The sequence below is a fragment of the Bubalus kerabau genome, chromosome 9 (genome assembly GCF_029407905.1).
Source record: "Bubalus kerabau isolate K-KA32 ecotype Philippines breed swamp buffalo chromosome 9, PCC_UOA_SB_1v2, whole genome shotgun sequence".
Lineage (NCBI taxonomy): Eukaryota > Metazoa > Chordata > Mammalia > Artiodactyla > Bovidae > Bubalus > Bubalus kerabau.
This window is the reverse complement of record NC_073632.1, coordinates 96,707,968-96,728,212: the sequence shown is the minus strand read 5'-3', so window position 1 is coordinate 96,728,212 and position 20,245 is coordinate 96,707,968. Positions and strand designations below refer to the sequence as shown.

At 40.1% G+C, this 20,245-nt stretch overlaps 1 protein-coding gene across 9 annotated transcripts in view; it reads left to right on the top strand.

Annotated features, from left to right (window-relative positions):
* Nucleotides 1-17,001, top strand: part of RMND1 (required for meiotic nuclear division 1 homolog) — a 34,682-nt gene extending 17,681 nt beyond the window's left edge. For 8 of the 9 annotated variants that reach the window (XM_055535984.1, XM_055535977.1, XM_055535980.1 and 5 more), the window contains 8 exons: nt 281-320; nt 2,321-2,421; nt 4,337-4,443; nt 5,379-5,443; nt 6,182-6,258; nt 8,603-8,723; nt 16,181-16,297; nt 16,784-17,001. In XM_055535984.1, coding sequence (XP_055391959.1) covers nt 281-320; nt 2,321-2,421; nt 4,337-4,443; nt 5,379-5,443; nt 6,182-6,258; nt 8,603-8,723; nt 16,181-16,297; nt 16,784-16,825 — 670 coding nt within the window. In that variant the 3' untranslated portion in view covers nt 16,826-17,001. Of the gene's footprint in view, nt 1-280; nt 321-2,320; nt 2,422-4,336; nt 4,444-5,378; nt 5,444-6,181; nt 6,273-8,602; nt 8,724-16,180; nt 16,298-16,783 lie in introns of those variants that run through there. The other variant, XM_055535982.1, reaches the window with a different exon arrangement.
* Nucleotides 17,002-20,245: the final 3,244 nt, after the last annotated feature.

Sequence of the window (20,245 nt, the reverse complement as noted above, 5' to 3'; positions counted from 1 at the left end):
CCTAGATACGTGAAATTATGTAGTATTACAATAATTGTTACTCTGCAAACCACTTGAGAAATCCATGAATTTTTGAGAGGCCAAGTTTTTTAATCAAAAGTTCAAAAAATAGCTTTTGTTTATCATATCCATCCAGGGGCCATCATGTCAAATCCATAATAAATCATATTTTTTTAAATTGGCATTCTAGATACATTCTAGAAGCTACCTAAAGCATGGCTCTGTGTGTGGCCCTGAAGAATGTATTCCACCTTTAACCAAGTTTATTCTTTTAAATCAGGGAAGGAGCTGCTGTGTTCTGGAATGTGAAAGACCAAACTGTAAGTATAAATACAGTGCGAAAGCATTAAAACTTAGTTTTCTGAGAATAAATTGTTAAGTAGCCCTCAATAACCGGAGCCATTGGATGATAAAATGACAGGTCATCTTCAGTTTCTTTGCTCAGCATTTCGTGATGTTGATCCTAACACTGTCGTCTTCCAAAATTGTCATTTTGACTACAGGTTACCTACATTTTCCGTTCTCTGGGCACACACTGATTTGTGGGGAATCAGAAGAATCCCTGCTACACTGCAGATAGAAGAAGTGTACTTCTCACATGATAGCCTACAAATGAGTAGTGTTCACACAGTTAACTGGAAGCTGGCTGCCCTGAGTTTTATTTTAGATCAAGATCAAGTTTTCTAGAACATTTTCACTCACTGGAATTCATTTCTTTAATATCCCAATCAGGATTTGTTTAATACGGCCTTTTCAGAGGCAGTTTGGTAATACACATCAAAACTTTATGTTTAACTCAGCAATTTTACATCTAGAAAGTTATCCAAAGAAAATAATCACATTATAGGTGATGAATGATATACAGAAATGTTCAACACATTATTTACAATAGCAAAAATGAGAAATAACCAAAACACATAAAAAGAGAAAGCTTGTTAAGTAGATCTGTAGAATAAAATCTACTGTCCATCAGGTAGAATCTAGCGCTTAAAAGTCATGTGGGGAAGAAAGCCTGTTCCTGGGGATTGCCTGGTAGGCTTCCCTGGTGGCTCAGATGGTAAAGAATCCACCTGCAATGTGGGAGACCTGAGTTCGATCCCTGGGTTGGGAAGATCCCCTGGAGGAGGGCATGGTAACCCATTCCTGTATTCTTGCCTGGAGAATCCCCATGGACAGAGGAGCCTGGCAGGCTACAGCCTGTGGGATCTCAAAGAGCTGGACAAGACTGAGCAACTAAGCACAGCACAGCACATGATACAGTTAAATTAAAAGAGCAGGTTACAAACTATAACCGATATAATACCAGAGCTGTACTAAAAGTGTGCTTCGTACAATCCCAGCTTTACTAAAAGGAGGTACCCACACATATAGCAGGTGGGAAGAAAGACTGAGGAGAAAAGAAACTGAGGAGTGGTTTCCTGGAGAAAGGAAATATAGGCGAGCAATAGATGTAAGAAAAATGTAACCCAAAATGGCTATTTGAAGTTGCAAAGATGTAAAAGGCTGACAATACTCAGTAATTTTTTAAGAATGCTTTAGTAAATCTTTGGATTCTAAAACTGGAAATCCCGCCTGCCACAACTAAAAAGAGAAAGATTCCACATGCTGCAACTATCGATCCCGTGTGCCACAGTGAAGAGTGCCATCCTGCGTGTGTGTCTTTTGATCTAACAGATCCTGAAGAAGTATTTCCACAGGCCCCGAAGATACTTGCATCAGGCTGGTGCCTGTGACATTGTGTTAGTGGAGAGGAGAAAAAAGTCCCCCATGAATGGATGTTTAGAATGGTTAAATCAGTTGTGGTTCCTCCATTAAGGAGAATAGCATTGAAAATGTTTGTATGTACAGTACCATCCCATTTATATAAAAAGCAAACTAAACATACATATATTTACATGTAGGGGGACGTCTGGAAGGATATGCACCGAGTTTAATCATGATTACCTTCGGGGATTAGGAATGCAGGAGAATAGAGAGATTATCACTTTCTATTACTGTGTTGTTTAAATTTTTACAGGTGTTTTACTTAAACATTTTTTGTGTGTGTGACAGTTTAAAGAAAACAAGCCGTAATGTTGCCATGTTTCCTCTGGGCTGTGGGAGATTGGTTGTTTCTGTTTTCCTCTTTAAGGGCCCCTGTGTTTTCCAAATGTAACAACAAATGGATGTATCCTTCCAGTTAGTTTAGCCTCACCATGAGTTTGCTTTTTCCTTAAAACCTGAAGAACAAAACAAACATCATTAAATGTAATTTTTAAAATGTTATAACCTTCACTGAGGGGGTCAGGATAATTTCAGGTTAATCTTCCTTTTCTTCTAGATGAAGCATGTGATGCAAGTTCTAGAAAAACACGAAATTCAGCCCTATGAAATTGCGTTGGTTCACTGGGAAAATGAAGAGCTTAACTACACAAAAACAGAGTAAGCACCTTTTTATCAAATTTATGAAACAAGCACTTGAAATAACTAGGGAAAGCAGTAGAGAAGATCAAGTCTTTATAAATTTGGAGACAAATTTTGAGAAAAAAAGTTACTAATACAAACAGAAAGCCAAAGCAATTAATATTAGTGGACAGACAATTTTTTAACTTCTCAGGCTACCCATAAACTAAAACAAGTAGATAGTATAACCCCAAAATAATGTTTCCTAAATAGCCGAAATCAGTAAAAAGTAGTGTGCCTTCGTCAGAATGAAACTGTCAAATTATTCTAGTAGCTTTTTTTTCTTATGTAAATTCTTTTTGCCTTTTTCCTGTTGATTTTGAGTATAAAAAGTATTAAGTATAATGAGGGGATGCTGTAAGGGAACCACTCACAGGAATGGAGGTACCTGTAAGAAGTGGGGGCCTGCTGTACCTGCTCAGGTCAAAGGTATGGGGAGACAGCATCCTGGCTGATTTTCCTGTCCCAGCAAGGGTGCAAAAATGGGGAGAGATGTTAGGGTGGAGAGAGCAGGCAGTGGGAACAGGATTAAAAGGTCTTTATTCTCAAGGAGGTCCCTACCTAGTGGAATGTGAGAGTTGGGGGGAAAGTCTTGGTGCTGAGCAAGGAAGCAACACAATCAGAGCTTTAGGGAAATTTGGAAGAGACACCAGCTATAGAGAGAGTAGATGGGCTAAGAGCAAGTGCTAATTGCCAGCAATGAGCTTTCCTGTATCATTTTATCTGACATAGTCACGGGGATTGTGGCAAACCAGCTTTCAGGTGAGATTCAGAGACGCTGGGCACCTGACTTATGAGTGAGGACCCAGGCCCACGGTGGGTGCAGAAGACAGCGATGGTGTGAGCCGGGGACGTGACAGATGAGGAGCCAGTAGAATTGTTGCTCATTTTATTCATCATTAAGCCCAAGGCCTTGTGGTCACGTTTCCCAGCAGTTCCCCTCCCATAGTCGTCCTCCAGACCGCACTGTGACTTACTAGGCATTATCCCCCACCCACCTGTAGGTGTGCACACATGCACACCCATCTCACAGTCTCTAGAGATTCAAGTGCTTGGCTCTGGATCCTGGAGTCAGATTTGGTTTCATCAAGAGACTATCCTTGCCTCCACCAATGCAGTGAGTGTGTGAGTCCTTTCTGTGACCCAGCTGCCTACTGTCTCACTGTGTGGGCCGAGCTCCTTCATAAAGCATCTCATCAGCTCTGCCCTCTGTCTCGTGTCTTCTGTTTTTCCCCCACCTGAGGCGTTTATAGTGGATTCTGCCCCCTCCCTCCCTCCTCATCCAGCTCTCTTTGTCCATCTCTTCTGGTCTTTCATCTCTCGCGAAGGTTTAGCCTGTCCTTTTCCTCTTTGCTTATGATGCTTATATCCCCAAATTCCCTTCCTTCCCTACCTCCCCAGTCATTCCAGAATTGTCTACATATGCATCTTAATTTTTCATAACTGCCCGGTCTCCCTCCACATCCCCACCACATTAGCATCATTTTAGATTATACTGTGTATAGTTAGACATTCAGCATTTCTTCACTTAACAAGTTATTGTAACCATTTTCCCTTTTCTACTAAATATCCTTTCAAAACACGCGTGTTTACTTTTGTGCCGAATTCCTGTAGATGAACTGTTCTTGCACACTCAGTTTCTTTCCTGACTTCTTACTGTTAAACATTTGACCATAAAAAGTTGTCTGTACACAGATCTTTCTTTGCATCTTTCATTATTTCCTTAGGATAAATTCCTAGAAGTGGAATTACTTGGATCATAGGGTATGAGAACATTTGTGAGACTCTTGATACAAGTTGCCAAAATGACCTCTAGAAAGATTATAAGGTGACTTTTTCGGAAGAGAGAAAGTACTTTTCAAGATTTAGAAAATGCTTTTTCTTTTTTCCTTAGGGGGCAGTCAAAACTTCACAGAGGGGAAATCCGGTTAAATTCAGAGCTGGATTTAGATGATGCCATTCTAGAGAAATTTGCTTTCTCGAATGCCCTTTGCCTCTCAGGTAAGTTACTGCTACTTATCAGAGAAGGTATCACATAGTGTTCATTTCATCCAGGAAGTTAAAAGATTTAGTAGACTTTGTCCTGTTTTCACAGAGTACTTCAGCAAGGCCTTATAATTCCTATTTCTTTTTTTATTCCAAAAGAATATATATATAGAGAGAGAGTATAAAATACAGTATCCATGCTACAGTTATACGTTCCTTATTCATTGTATTGATAAAGCTTACCTGTCCAAAAATACTTTTATATTATTGTTGTTGCTGCTCTTATCATCACTCCCTTTGTTCTCTCCACTTCTGTCTGAGATTGCTGGTCTTAGGCTGTCTCTAATCCAGGCAGAGAAAGCTCAGTCTTGTGTGATTGGGCACAGGCCTCTTTGTAGAAAAGTACACCCTGGTTTCTCACAATAATGGGACAGAGGGTCACAGTGGCTCTCAGTTTTTCTGGAAAGATCCATACACCTGTATGAAACTGCAGAGGTTCTCCAAGAAAGGTTCCTGCCACCAGTCTATACCAGGCTGCTCGTGCATACCAGCCAGGAGGCCTTAGGACTTCTGAGCTATACCCGCTGCCCAGAGGAGCGGAAGGGAAGGCCAAGAGAGTCTGGTTCCTGCCCCAGCTAAAGAGCCACCCTTCATTCCAGGGCGTAGCTCATCCTCTGGGCTTCTGAGATGCAGTATGAGAAAATCAGAGATTTTACTCAGTGTAGCTTTGATCTGCCATCAGAGCTTGGAAACTGACTCACTTTCTTCTAACTCTTTCTACGTATTGCCCTCTTTTGTAATATAATACGTAACTGTTCTAAAATGTCAGTTTCATATTTTTGGCCATCTGCTTCTTAAACTATTGTTAAATGGCAGTGAAGGTACTATGCAGTTTTGCATTTTGTAGAAATGTGATGATAAATGTTCAATTGTTAATCTTTTTTCTCTAGTAAAACTTGCTATCTGGGAAGCATCACTGGATAAATTTGTTGAATCTATTCAGTCGATTCCAGAGGTAATTATACCAATTTTATGCTTGTTTTCAAGGATTGAGTTCTATTGGGGAAAAATACAAATTTCACACTATAATGATGAATTTAGAAGTACAACAGACTAGTAATGAATGGTAAAAAGCTACACTGAATTTAAGCAGGGAAAAAAAAAATCCAGTTACATATAAAATTATAAAGTAAGAAACCTTTTAAAACTTAAAATTCAAATTTTGTGTGTTTATTAGTTGCTCAGTCATGTCTGACTCTTTGTGACTCCGTGGGCTTGTTGCCCACCAGGCTCCTCTATCTAAGGAATTTTTCAGGCAGGAACCAACCCAGGAATTGAACCTGTGTCTCCTGCATTAGCAGGCAGATTCTTCATCACTGAGCCATCTGGGAAGCCAAAATTCAAAATAGCTTTCATTTATGGTATACTTTTAATGTAACTGAATTGAAATGAAATGTTTCCTGTCAAGGAAATTGTGACCACTTTTCTCGATTCAAGAAACAAATGTTTTGACAAGTTATGAGAAAAGTAGCAGCATGAAAAATGTGTCTATAGTTATACCAGAATTTCAAATTACATATGTTAAAAATCATGCCTGCTGTAATTTACTTTGTTTTTACTATGGAGGAATAGTCATACTTGGGAAAAGAGCCCCTGGTTTTTCAGTAAGAGATTAGGAATGTACATCATAGAACATGCTAGTGAGAAGGGACACGTGTGTATGTATGTATGTATTTCTCCCCCTCCCAAATAGGCTTTAAAAGCTGGGAAGAAAGTGAAACTATCTCATGAAGAAGTTATGCAGAAAATGGGTGAACTCTTTGCCCTAAGGTAAAATTTTCTCTGTAAGTGATATACTTCATATATTCATATATTTAACAATCAGCAGAAAATATCCCCTCACAGTCAAGAGCAAGCATTTGTACCTTAATGGGAATTGCAGCTGTTTTTATTTCATTCGTTATAAGCATGAACAACTCTGACCCATTAGAAGCAGCTGGGCTGTGTTAGGACTTTACTGGAAGAAATTCTGCCTGTGCAAGAGAGACCACAATTAATCTACAATAAACCTCCATCAGAGAGCACAGTAGGTGTTCTCTGGAGGTGGAAAGACACATTCTAGGATTTGAACAATGGGAATTCTCAGTACAAGTCTGTCACTGCATCATAACTCTGAATAGACCAAATTGCTACAGCAAAATGATGTATCATCTTTCGCTGACTCTGAGACACCATAAGATGCCATAGGAAAGTGAAAATGCTACCAGCTAGCATATGAGACAATGCTTTTTTAATCACAATTTTAATTTTGCGCTTCCTGAACTAGCTCTTTTAGTCTTATTTAGATGTAGATTTATCACATTTTATGTATTCCCAGGCATACATAAAAAGGAAAACATGAGGGAAGTAAGCTGTCTAAAGCAATGGCAGCTGAGTCCCAACTGCCACCTGTAAGACATCATCACTTTTAAAGATGCCTCCGTTTTCAGAGATGTTAAAAATGGGAAGAACAGTGTCTTAAAACTGATGAAATACAATAGTGCATCATTTAAAGTTAAGTTAAATTAAAAAGCCTTCAGTTTATTCTTGTAGTTTCCCTAGGATTTATGGAGTGAAACATCCTGAATTTTGGTGTTTTTCTCACCAGGCAGCATTCTCGGTGCTTCGGCCCTTCTGTGTGTGGGATGAGTGACTGGGGTTTGTTAGTAGTGTCCCTAAGGGTTGTTGTTCCACGTTTTCCTTAGATATTAAAACTTGGCCTGGTGAGGAGAAGGGGGCCAGCGTTCCATCACCCATGCCTTCCTCACAGCTCAGGGACCCTAACTCAGGACACCCACAAAAATAAAAACCCCTATGTCAGGAGCATCCTGCAGCCCATGTAAAGCCTCGAGCTCGCTAAGAAGTGGGATACAGAGACTTCTCTCTCCTCTGCTCTTAATGATGCGAGCAGAATTCCATATAGTGAGTTACTATATCAAAACTCAAAAATTAGGACTAAATATGTTTAGGTTTGTGAATAGTTTCTATAGGGCCTTACTGTTCTTATCCTAAGTTTTCTTCTTTTTACAGTAAGAGTGCTTATGTGTTATTCAAAGGAATATGGTGAGTCTATGAAAAGATATAGTAGAAATGTGGCAGGTTATATCGGGTGAGAAATTAAGTCATAAATTACAGATGTGGTACGATCCCAACTTGTAGACAAATAGCATAAATATTCATATGCATCTTGATGTGTATACATACTACCACACATGTAGGTGTGTGTGCACATGTGTGTGCAAAGAAGCAGATCCTGAAGGACAACAGCAGGCTGTTGGCAGGGCCTAAAGGAGTTGAGTTGTGGTGTTAGGGTAAAGGGCCTACCAGTGTTTTCTGAGTTCTTCTCCAGGGTTTTTCTTTTTTATAGTGAAAAACTATTTATGTGTTACTTCTACAATGTAAATTTTCTTTTAAAAACAAGCTCAGGCTTCATATGTAAAAGGGTAGAAATAGAGAATTTGCTTATCCAGTGTTTGATCAAACACTGGAAGGATACTGAGGAAACCAGTAGTCATATGAATACCTATCCACACACACCCATGCGTGCATGTGTAACAAACTTGAATGAGAAAAGAAGCTTCAGATTTTTTTACATTGGGTTTTCTTTTATCTGCTTCATAACTGTCAGTGTAAATATTGAATTAATTGGAAATTTTTTTGTTTACATGTTTCTCAGAAGTATTAAAAGAATCAGCATTCAAAACTGTTTTTATAAAATGCCATACAAATAAATTAAACATATTTACAAAACAGAAATAAATTCACAGACACAGAAAACAAACTTGTGGTTACCAGTGGGGATGGGGGAGATAAATTAGGAGTTTGGGATTAACATATGCACACTGCTGTATATAAAATAGGTAAACAGCAAGCTCCTACTGTGTAGCATAGGAACTGTACTCAATATCTTGTAATAACCTATAATGGAAAAGAACTGAAAGAGAATATATATATAGAGAGAGATATATGTATCTGTGTATGTATAATTGAATCACTTTGCTGTACCCTTGAAACTAACAACATTGTAAATTAACTACAATCAATGAAAAAATATCTCCAAAAAAGAAAGAAAATAGAGACCATGATTTTTTAATTCAAGATACAAATTAAAAGTTATGATTTTTCTTTTTTTAAGACACCATATAAACTTGAGTTCAGACTTCTTGATCACTCCTGATTTCTACTGGGACAGAGAAAATCTGGAAGAACTTTATGATAAAACTTGTCGGTTCCTCAGCATTACTCGTAGAGTTAAGGTATGTATTTTGCACTTCTATTGAGAGAGAAAGACACAACGTCACCTCTAAGTTGTATGACAGTGTGAAGAGAATTTTTTAATTACGTAAACTGCTTTTGGAGAAGTGTCTCTTTTGACTTCTAGACAGATCTCTAGATTTCCTGCTCTCGTCCTGTGTACAGTTTTCAGCTTTCACGTCAGAGGATATTCTGAATTTTACTCTAGAGGCTCAGTAAGACTGGTGAGAGTCTGGAGGCCTAGTAGTCCAGTAGGAAGTTTCTCATCAAGTTTCAAGCAAGAGTTTGTGAGGTCCAGAACTTTACTGGCAACAGCGAGAATAAGAATGAAACTTTTAAAAGAATCCTTTAAGACAGATGAAGTGGTCGGTATGGGGAGGCCAGGGAGAGAGTCAAGTAAGGATGACTGGTGTTTGCTGTGGGCAACAGGTAGAAAGATGGCAGACGTAGAAAGGTTGGGGGGAGGAGGAGGAGCCACGTTTGAGGTATGTGGAGAGCACAATAGCAAGAGAACAGCCAGTTAGAACTGTCATAAGAGCATTTAGAAGCATGGGAGCAAAGTTGAGGAGAGAGGCAGCTGATGCAATGATGGACGTGGGTGGAGGTGGTCATGACGGAGGTAAGCCCCACGGCCGGAGAGAGTAGAAAACACACTGGACGTTGGTATCGTGTGCGCGCGTAGTCCTGCGACATTTAATCACGTGTAGATCCAGGTGACCACAAGGTCTGGATACAGGTCTGTCCTGTGACCACAAAGAACTGCCTTGCCTCCTTATAGTAACACCACCATCTCTCCCCCACCGTCCCTAACCCTGGGCAGTGACTAATCTATTCCCCAGCTCTGTAATTTTGTCATTTTGGGATTGTTATATAAATAGAACCGTACCGTGTGTCTTTTAAGATGGGCTTTTTTCAATGAGTGTAACACCCTTGAGATCCCTCCAAGTCATTGTCTGTATCAACCCCTGCCTTCCTATGAGCTACCTAGACATTTGGAGGGGGTTCCATTTTGATTCATCTGTATCATTTTTTAGTATGTCTCTCTGCATAGGTATTTGGTGGTTGCTCTAGGTAATCCATTATGCGTACCTTTATCACAATCCACTCTTTTCAACATTTCGCCAGATTAAATCCTGTAGGGAAACTGTACATGTATATCCCTCTACTCTCCACTTTGAGAACTTCATCAATGTTTTAGTTTTTGCTTCGACCATCAGCATAATTCAGAAGACTCAAGAGGAGAAGGAAATTCTCTCATATTTACTCATATTTTATTCTTTCCTTTGTTCTTTTTTTTTCTTCAGTGATGTTCTAAGATTTCTTTTTCTGTTGTTTGCTTTCTAATTCAAGAACATTCTTTAGCCATTCTTTCAGGGTAAGTCTGCGAAAGCATAGTCTCTCTAGTTTTTCTTCATCTGAGAATACCTAGACTTCCCCTTCATTCCTGAAGGATCTTTTTTTCCCTGGTTGAAGGATTCCAAGTGACAATTCTTTTCTTTCAACACCTAAAAATTACTGTCCCACTTTCTTCTGGCCTTCATGGTTTGAGAAATCTGCTCTGTCTCTGATAATCTCAGATCTTTAGTTATACTCCAGTGAGTCTTTGGGGCTCTCTTCTCTTTTTTTCTAATCTTTTCAACAAATGGTGCTAGAACAATTGGATAGCCGTATGTTAAAAAAAAAAATGAGCCCTAGTCTTGTCTTTACACCATTTCTAAATGAATTAGAGTCCTTTAAATATAAAAGGTAAAATTATAAAAGCTCAGAACGAAAATATAGGGAAAAAGGCCTCATGACCTTGGGGAAGGCAAAGATCTGTTAGGACCAAAAAAAAAAAATCATGAACCTTACAGAAAGAATTTGATAAGTTGAACTTCATCAAATCTAAAACTACTGGTCTTTGAAAGACACTCTTTAGAACATGAAAGGGCAGGGACTTCCCTGGTGGTCCAGTGGCTAAGACTCCATGCTGCCCATGCAGGGGGTCTGGGTTGGATCCCTGGTCAAGGAACTCGATTCCACATGCTACAACTAGAGTCTGCATGCTGCAGCTGAAAATCCCTCTTGCCTCTGTGAAGACTGATAATCCCACATGCCCCAGCTAAGTCCGGGTGCAGCCATATAAATAAACATTTTTTAATTAAAAAATAATATGAAACGGCAGATCACAAATATATTGAGAATATTTCCTCCCACAGGTTGGAAGGAAATATTCTCAATATATAACCTGACAAAAGACTTGTCCAGAATTCTTTCCGCTTGAAAAGACAACTCGGGTTTTTAAATGGGCAAAAAGATGTGAACTGACATCTCACAAAATATGTGAGTGTTCAAACGAACGTGAGAAGATGCTCAGTGTTACTGTGCGTCAGGGAAAGTGCAGATGAAACGTGCAGCGGCTGTCACCACACACGCAGTAGAACGGCTAAAATTAAAATACTGCCAATCCCACGTGTCAGGAGGGATGTGGAGCAAATGGAAGTTTCATACGTGACTTGTGAGCATATACATTGGTACAACCGCTCTCCAGAACAGCCTGGCATTTCCTCAGAAATTTAATCGTGTTAACTGTATGATCCAACGATTCGATCCTGAGTATTTATTCACGAGAAATGAAGACATATATGCTTACATTGATTTGTACCTGCATCTTCATAGCAGTTTTAGTCATAATAGCCAAAAACTGAAAACAATGAAATGGCCACTAATAGGTGAATGGATAAAGAAACTGCGGGATAGCCATGCGGTGGAATACCACTCAGCAGTAAAAAGCAATTACCGATCCATGCAACAGCATGGATGAATATCAGGATCATTATGCTGAGCGAGAAGAATCTAGACACAACAGAATACATGCTACTATATTTATAGGAAATTCTAGAAAGACCAACCTGTAGTTACAGAAAATAGATTAGTGGTTCCCTGGAGCCGTAGATTTCAAAGGGGCACAGGCATTTGGGTGATGGAAATGTCACTTCAGTACTTCTATGGTTATATATCTGTCAGAAGTCTTCAAACTGTATATGCTTAGAATGGAGACAAGGGCACTTTATTGTATGTAAATTATGCCTCAAGGAAAATTTGGAAATAAAGCCTCTTTTGAGAATTCTTTAATGACATTAAACAAAAGCATCAACCTTGCTGAGCAGCAGTACTTACTGGGGACGAACTTGAAAGTGCTCAAGAGTTACAGCTCTTAGATGTCTCCCCTTGTCCTCTGGGAATGAATATGTTTGGTGGAACCCTGACTGTTGGGACGAAGTGTACAGATTATTGCCACCAAGCAAATGTAGACCTTTTCTGATAAGCAGCCTGTAGTGCTGAGTTGGGGTCAGTAACAGTTGCTGAGCAATAACGAAGATAAACCAGCTGCGTGGCTAGTGTGAACTCAGACATCCTACTCCCAGCCCTTCATTCTGTTTCCTTCCTCACATCTTGGCATCCTTTGATATTGATGCCTGCGGTGTCCTTCGCATGTCCCTCGTGGACAGGAGTACGGGAAAAGAGCCTAGGATCAGTCACTAACAATGAACGTGGTTTGAGCAGGAAGCATCCTGCGTGTGTAGCCCAGAGGAGAAGCAGAAAGACAGGAATGTCTTTTAGGAACTTGGGATGAACACTACATTCAACATGAAAGTCACAGCCGAAGATGAGAAATGTCAACACAGGATCAATCATGAATGTAGATGTGAAGTGACGAATCAGCTAGCTGGAAGAAGATCACAGAGCCAAGTAGGAAGGGAAACCCTGGAGAAACTGCCTCTGCATCTTCACCAAGCAGCCGGAGTGGATATCCTAAGAGGGCACCAGGGCTCACCAGGGACGCTACTCCTCTGAGTGGGTAGGCTTCCTCCATGCCCACTGTAGGGAAGTCGACTCTGCAGTCCAGGAGCAGGTGGGCAGGGTCCCTTCAGTCCCACTACTGGAAGAGTCCTGGAACATGTCCATTCTGTGGTATTTTTAAGAAAAAAAAATTTATGTGAGCTCTATGCAGCTATAATGCTGATTTCTGAATCCTTAACCAAGTACCCAGGAGAATGTATGCATTGCACTTAAATCAGTGCTGTAAACAAGTGGAAAATAATTCGGGTAGTGTCCTGAAGAATAAAAATAAAAATATGTTTAAATTTGGCACCACCTGCCTCTCTGCTTCTGCAGTACTTTGTTTGCATTCCTTGGGAGCTTCCCTGGTGGCTCAGATGGTAAATAATCTGCCTGCAATGAGGGAGACCCAGGTTCGATCCCTGGGTCGGGAAGATCCCCTGGAGAAGGGAATAGCAACCCACTCCAGTGTTCTTGCCTGGAGAATCCCGTGGACAGAAGAGCCTGGAGGGCTACAGTCATTGGGGTTGCAGAGTTGGACATGACTGAGCGACTAACACACTTTCTTGGGGGCAGCAGTTCACACACCAGGTCATATAGGTTTGGTTCCTGGTAAGAACCCCCTTCCCACCTTCCCAGTGTAGTTCCTCGAGGCAAGGAGAGAGCACATCCTAGTGTGTCTGCCTCTTCTGACAAGGATGTTAATTTAAACTCCATCTAAACTTAATCACGTCCCTTGGACTGCAAGGAGATCCAACCAGTCCATTCTGAAGGAGATGAGCCCTGGGATTTCTTTGGAAGGAATGATGCTAAAGCTGAAACTCCAGTACTTTGGCCACCTCATGCGAAGAGTTGACTCACTGGAAAAGACTCTGATGCTGGGAGGGATTGGGGGCAGGAGGAAAAGGGGACGACAGAGGATGAGATGGCTGGATGGCATCACCGACTCAATGGACCTGAGTTTGAGTGAACTCCGGGAGTTGGTGATGGACAGGGAGGCCTGGCGTGCTGCGATTCATGGGGTCGCAGAGAGTCAGACACGACTGAGCGACTGAACTGAACTGAAACTTAATCACCACCCCCAAAGACCTCATCTCTGGATACCATCACATTGGAGGTTAGGGCTTCAGCATGAATTTGAGGGGACAAACCATCCTACCCATATTACCAGTGGTCCCCGGAAGTCCACTTTAATTTTTCTTTAGAAGCTAAAGGACTTCCCTAGAGGTCCAGTGGTTAAGACTGAGCTTCCTCTGCAGGGGGCACAGGTTTGATTCCTGGTCGGGGAGCTAAGATCCTACATGTTGCAGGGCAAGTAAGCCCACACAGTACAGCAGCTGAGTCTGTGTTCTGCCAACAAGAGAAGGCTATGTGCACACTAAAACTGAAGCAAGTCTGAGCGCTGCCACAAAGACCTAGTGTGGTCAAAATGAAAAGAGTTAATGCTGCTTTTAAAAAAACTGTAGTTTGAGAAATGCTAAATTTAAGACCCAAGAAGGAAACCAATAAGATGGTGTTTTATAGACAGAAATTCAGGCGGAGCAGTTTAAAAGGGAAGCATTGTGTTTACAAATAGGTTTTGAAATGTTTGCCAAAATTTTGGTGATATCTTTAATAAAGATGTTTGTCTCTAACATCCAAAGAAATAAATAACAGTAAAGCAAGAAATTCAGACAGAGGAGAAATTGAGACTTTTATATTTGACTTATCAAAAAAGTTTTTCTTAAATCAGTCTTTCTTAAAATGTGGGATACATACACTTGTATAAGAGATGAACTTAGGTAACATATGGAGCCTGAAATAACATGTAAGCATGGAAGCAAGTAACACTTGTGTTCCATGTTGAAGAGAAACACTCTAGTTTGGCTTTCATGTCTCTTGACTGGCCCTCTGATGTGTAAGCTCACACTTCCCAAGCATCAGGCCCAACTTTGTGCAGCCAACACCATTTCACATCATGCAGATTTTCTGGGTTTTTTTTGGCAATGATAGTTTCCTTCTGAAATAAACAGAATTTCTAAGTCTTTGACTTGAATGCAGTTGGCTAATGTGTATCACAGAAGCAGTGATGGTGGGATGGAAACGACCCAAGTCCAGGAGACATCTCCACAGACCATCTGGGCACGATCATGCAGAGTGCAGAGCTGGAAGGCAGGAGGGACAAGATCAGGACTCTGGGAACTGTCATCCACATTCAAGGGGAGGTCCGAGAAGTCTCAGAAAAGAAGATTGTCGGAGGCAGAATTTGGTCCCTAGAGGAAAAAAGCCAAAAGGAAGCATGTTTCCAGGTGTTCTCAAACACTTTGAGTTAATTGAGGTCTTGTAATCTAACCAAGAAAGGGTGTTAAAGTTACTCATGAGACATCTGAAAGTTTCAGGGGAGTTGAGGTAATATCTACAACTTCTAAGGGCTAAACTGGGTGCTGAGGAAGTGGAGGAAGAAAATGTCTTTAGTCAGAGTTGAAGGAAAATAGAAGAGGTTGGGTCAGCATTTTGAAAAGAGAAGCAAGCTTAAGGCTGAGCATATTTATAGACCAAGATCAGGCCGCCAGTAGCAATAGGAAGAGGAAGGAGGCGGCACTGTTCTAAACATTTATACAAAGTGGCAACTGCGGGGTGCCCAGGGAGTCTGGAGGAGTGGGCAAGCGCGTGTTACCAGTGTGGCTCCAGGTGTTCCCCGTCAGTGCTGTCGCGTCCTCTTCTTTGTGACCCCATGGACTGTAGCTCACCAGGCTTCTTTCCATGGAATTTTGCAGGCAAGAATACCGGAGTGGGTTGCCATTTCCTACTCTGGCGTTCACTCTCACGGTTTAATGTTCTGTGCAAAATCGTGGTAAATACGGTGCACTAGCACATTTCAGTCAACCCAGACACGCATCTGTGATTTGTCTCGAATTTCCACCGACCATACCTGCACTCTCGGCATATGTAACTCAGAAATTATCAAGTGGAATCCAAAAACTATTTTTTAAAATTTGTCTTCCAGGCTCTGTAATTTCCAAAGGAAAGTGAGCTAGATTAAGGAAATATACCTTGTCAGCGGTCACATTCAAGGCTTTAATCCAAGAGTCTGTTTTCTGTGACCCTCAACCAGCCTGTAGGGTATCAGAAGGCAGAACCTAGAGCGTCTGCAGTTAAGCGTTAAGAGCAGTGCCATCTAGCGGTGATGTGTAGCAGGTCAAGTTTTGCGTTCGGGAATTTTTGACAGTGGGACTTAGAACAGTTTTAATATTGTAGATGGTAATCATTGTTTTTGCCATCTTCAGGCCATACTAAAAGAATCATATTTCAAGTTTTCTTTTATTAACTGATTAAAATTTACCAAGGGCAGTGATGAAAAACTAGGACTCAAAAACTTTTACATCTTCCATCAAAATCTTCCGAATATAAGAGCTTTGGTATGCCAACTATTTTTTGCAGTCACATCTGTGCATTACAAAATGTCCTGGTGGATTCACAGAAAGGAGACAGGTAGCACTGGCAGGTTGCCTTTGGAGAGAGCTGAGGAGCCAGAATCGAAGGGATGATTTCTCACCGCATACCTATTTGAAACTCGGAAATCTGAAGCAGGCAACTGTTATCTTCAGTGAGTTCGTTTAAATACACAGGGTACTTTCTGAGATTTTTACTGCTGCAGGTCATGAATGAAAAGCTTCAGCACTGCATGGAGCTAACAGATCTGATGCGGAATCACCTGACGGAGAAGAGGGCACTCCGCCTGGAATGGATGATTGTCATCCTTATTACCATAGAGGTAAGTTAAAACTTTCTTGAAAGCAACTTGACAGAAGATAATAGCAGGAAAGAACATGACTTTGTCCTAAATACTTAAAGTCTGTTTGCAAATGAGGCAAGTTGCAAGTGACTGTGGTAATATGTTGAAAATGCATTTAAGTATTATTTTTGGAAAAGTTCCACATTTTATCTGGCTGTGCTGCGTGGCTTGTGGGATCTTAGTTCCCTGACCAGGGACTGAAAACAGGCCACGGCAGTCAAAGTGCCAAATTGTAACCACTGGATTGCCAGTAAACTCCCTCATTCTGAGACGGCATTTAGAGTTCTCAATGTAAATGTGTAACATACAGCCCAGCAGCAAGTGCTTATGCCTCAGATGTGCAGCTGCCCAGTGGGATAGACAAAGTTGTTCTTATTCCAGGAGCGTTTCTCATTAATCACAATCAGAAAAGTCATCTTAAGTCTGTACCAGCGATTTGTCCTAATACTTCTTTTTATTTGTAAGGTACTGTTTGAACTGGGACGAGTATTTTTTCTGATTAAGTGATGACCAAAGGAAAAGTATCGTTGCAAGAGATACTCGAGTTCTACAATCAAACATTAAGTATTCATCTGCTGAGATATCTTTTAATAGCTATTTTTTTTCTTAAATCAAGGAATTGTTACAATGATCTTTTTCAGTTTCTAGTATTGCTGCTTGAATAAAAACTATGAAGAACCCAGCATCTGGGTCTATAACACTGATAATTTGAAAGGATGTTATGTATTTTAAAGAGCTTTGGATAATCTTGGTAAATTTGGGCATTACTCCTAACCTACCCCAAGGAGTCCCAATCTTGGCCCTAAGAAAACGTAACAAAAACTCCAGTTCTGAAATACAGAAGATAGGCTTTAATGGCAGAAATTAACTTTCCATCCTGTTTTTATGTAGCATAATGAGTCTGCTCACTGGCACTTTCCTTTTATTAATCCATACTTTCCATCCTTTCACTACCAAGTTAGTCAAAATATCCTTCCCACAGAGGAACTTTTTCTCACTCTTTAGGGGAATTTAAAATACCAGGTACAAAGATTTTAATATTTATATGCTATCTTGAACTGATAAAAGTCCTTTTTATCTTCAGCTTATGTTTATGCATATTCCCGCCTGCCCTACTACCCTCTCCATCACATGAATTTAATGTTTTTTTTTCATGTTATATACATATCCAGAGTATTACTATTCTAAATTGGGACACTGTCACTTTAGGGCTTAACTGCTACACAGTATGCAAGAGAATACACATGTATCTGACCCTCACTGATGAGTAATATTTGCTGGAATAGTGTAGAGTTGCCTATCCTGGTGTGTCTCAGGGCACTGCAGGTATCAGTCTTGAGTACCACTAAGTGCCTATGCCAGGGGTACCCAAGGACTTTCCAAGCAACATGGACATAGATAGTTCAAGAACTGCTTTCTAGATCAGGTTCCACACATAAGTACATTCATAAAAATGTTGCACCTATGCTTACACCTCTAAGGAGTTTATTGAGCCTGCTTTCCATTTTCCCATCTCACAATGTACAGAAGGCATCTCACCCCTCTTCATTTTAGTTTGATCCACTATATTTTAAAATCTTTACGTATATTTAACCTGCATTTAAGGACTTCCCTAGTGGCTCAGCAGTAAAGAATCCACCTGCGATGCAGGAGAAGTGGGTTCGATCCTGGGTCAGGAAAGATCCCCTAAATAAGGAGATGGCAACCCACTCCAGTATTCTTGCCTAGGAAATGCCATGGACAGAGGAGCCTGGTGGGCTACAGTCCATGGTGTTGCAGGAGTCTGGACAGGACTTAAGTGATTAAACCACCATCGTCAACCTGCATTTAAAAATTCTTTATAAAGCCAAACAAGGTGTTTTTGAAAAAACATTGATTGGGTTATCTCTATACTCTTTGTTTCAATCGAAATGCAAAATATTAAAATGGTCTGTTTCAAATGTAAAGTCTTATAAGAGATTCATTTCCATTTCAATGTAACCATAGAGACAGACAGACACTGGGAAGAAAAGAGAGAATGTAGAAACTGTTTATGATTGCCCTATGTCATTTTTGTACATAAACCATGATTACGCTGAAAAAAAAAAAAGAAAAAGCCAAACAAGGACAATTTGGAATACTGGTCAACAGAACTTTCTTTAATGGAAACCATGTTATCCATCCCTCCATCCCCCATTAAGAGGACACTTTCAATAAAAACTTTCCCTTAAGTATCCATGTGTACAATTTGGGTCAAGTGTGTAATAAAATTTTAGTTAACAACAAAGAAAGCACAAACATTTAGTGCATTATGGCCATGGCAAATTAAAATTTAACACTTCAATTTATACACAGTTACAAAAAACGAGATAACAAAACCTTCAAACATAAAAATTTATTAGGATAACATTTTGTGGGGGAAGTATAACACAAATACAGTCTTTCAAGAAAAAGGAACATTTAATCACTTCTGTTTAAATGGATCATGATGGACATCATTATGGTATTAAATTCCACTAAAACATTAAAGATTGATGTTATAATCTATATTATTTATTATATGACTTATAATAGTATTTTTTAAATATCAATATTCATGTCAGAAATTATATCTTTTCAAGTATTTAAATTTATGATAAAAGCTTCAACCTAAGTTATTAGGAGTTTTTAAATTATTTTAGGTTTAATACAAGCAAAATAGTTTTTGAAGATCACAGCTTCTCTCAGAACAAAATGTCCATGAGATTATACTAGAATATTGAGAGCCTAAAAAATATTGATAATATTCATCAGTGGCTCTGGAAGCACTCCTCAAAAATGGCACCAAATTTCTGTCACAGAAGCTCGGTGGTTAAGACTCACCTGGGTCTGAGTCCTCAGGCCACACCACCTAGCAGCAGCATCATGCTGGGCGAATCACGGAGCCTGTCTGGGCCTCTCTCACTTGTAAAATGGCTGTAACAGTAGCGCTACCTCACAGGGCTGCTGTGAGGGTTAACGGAGTTAACCAACCTCAAGCTATGAGAGTTAACTGCTAGCACATCTGGGTAAAAACCCACATAAGACCCTGAGATTAAATGAAGAATGACTCAAAGCCCCAGCATCCCCCTCGGAACCCTTGGTTAAGGAACATGTCCGAAGCTTAAAGTGCAAGCTGCGTCCACATAAAGTGCTTCATTTAAATACAAAGCAGTATCTTCACTGTTTAAAATAAACTGTCTCTTCCATGCAAACCCAAAAAGACCTTTTCAACTCTACTCATCTTACATATACCAGGTGGTATTCTAAATTTTTGACAAAAATCAACCATATTCATTTATTTTTAATGGTTGTCTACCCCTTAAGAGCAGTTTTCCCAAATAGGGTCCTCAGGCTTTCACAATGAGTGATTCCTGTGTTCCACAATCAGAACCAGGTTGCTGCTGGGAATTTTTTTTTTTTTTTTTTTTTTAACTCCTCCAAGGAAGAAATCCTTAGGCTCACTCAACTCAGAGCCACTAAGTTAGAGCCTAGTTATTAATTTCTACTCAGGTTTATAGATAGATTTTAAGTAACTGCATCTCAAAGACTTGATTCTCCAATCCAACCCATTTTCTCAATAGATAGATTTTAAGTAACTGAATCTCAGAAGACTTGATTCTCCAATCCAACCCATTTTCTCATGCTATCTCCTGCCTTTATCAAGTGTGTGTGTGAGAGAGAGAGGTGTGCTAGGAGAAGGTGGTTAAAGATGAGAGAGAGAGGGAGGTTTTATGAATACTTCCAATCCAAATCTGTTTTTACTTTTTGGCTCCCTCCATTGCTTCTGAATTGCCATTTTTTAAGGAACAGATAAGGTCACTATTCCAAACTCTCTTTCCTCAGCAGAGCTCTCCTCCCACAGGCTTAACAGAACTTTTCAAAGGCCACATTTTTACTCCTTTTGCACAATTTGAAAGAAACATTTCC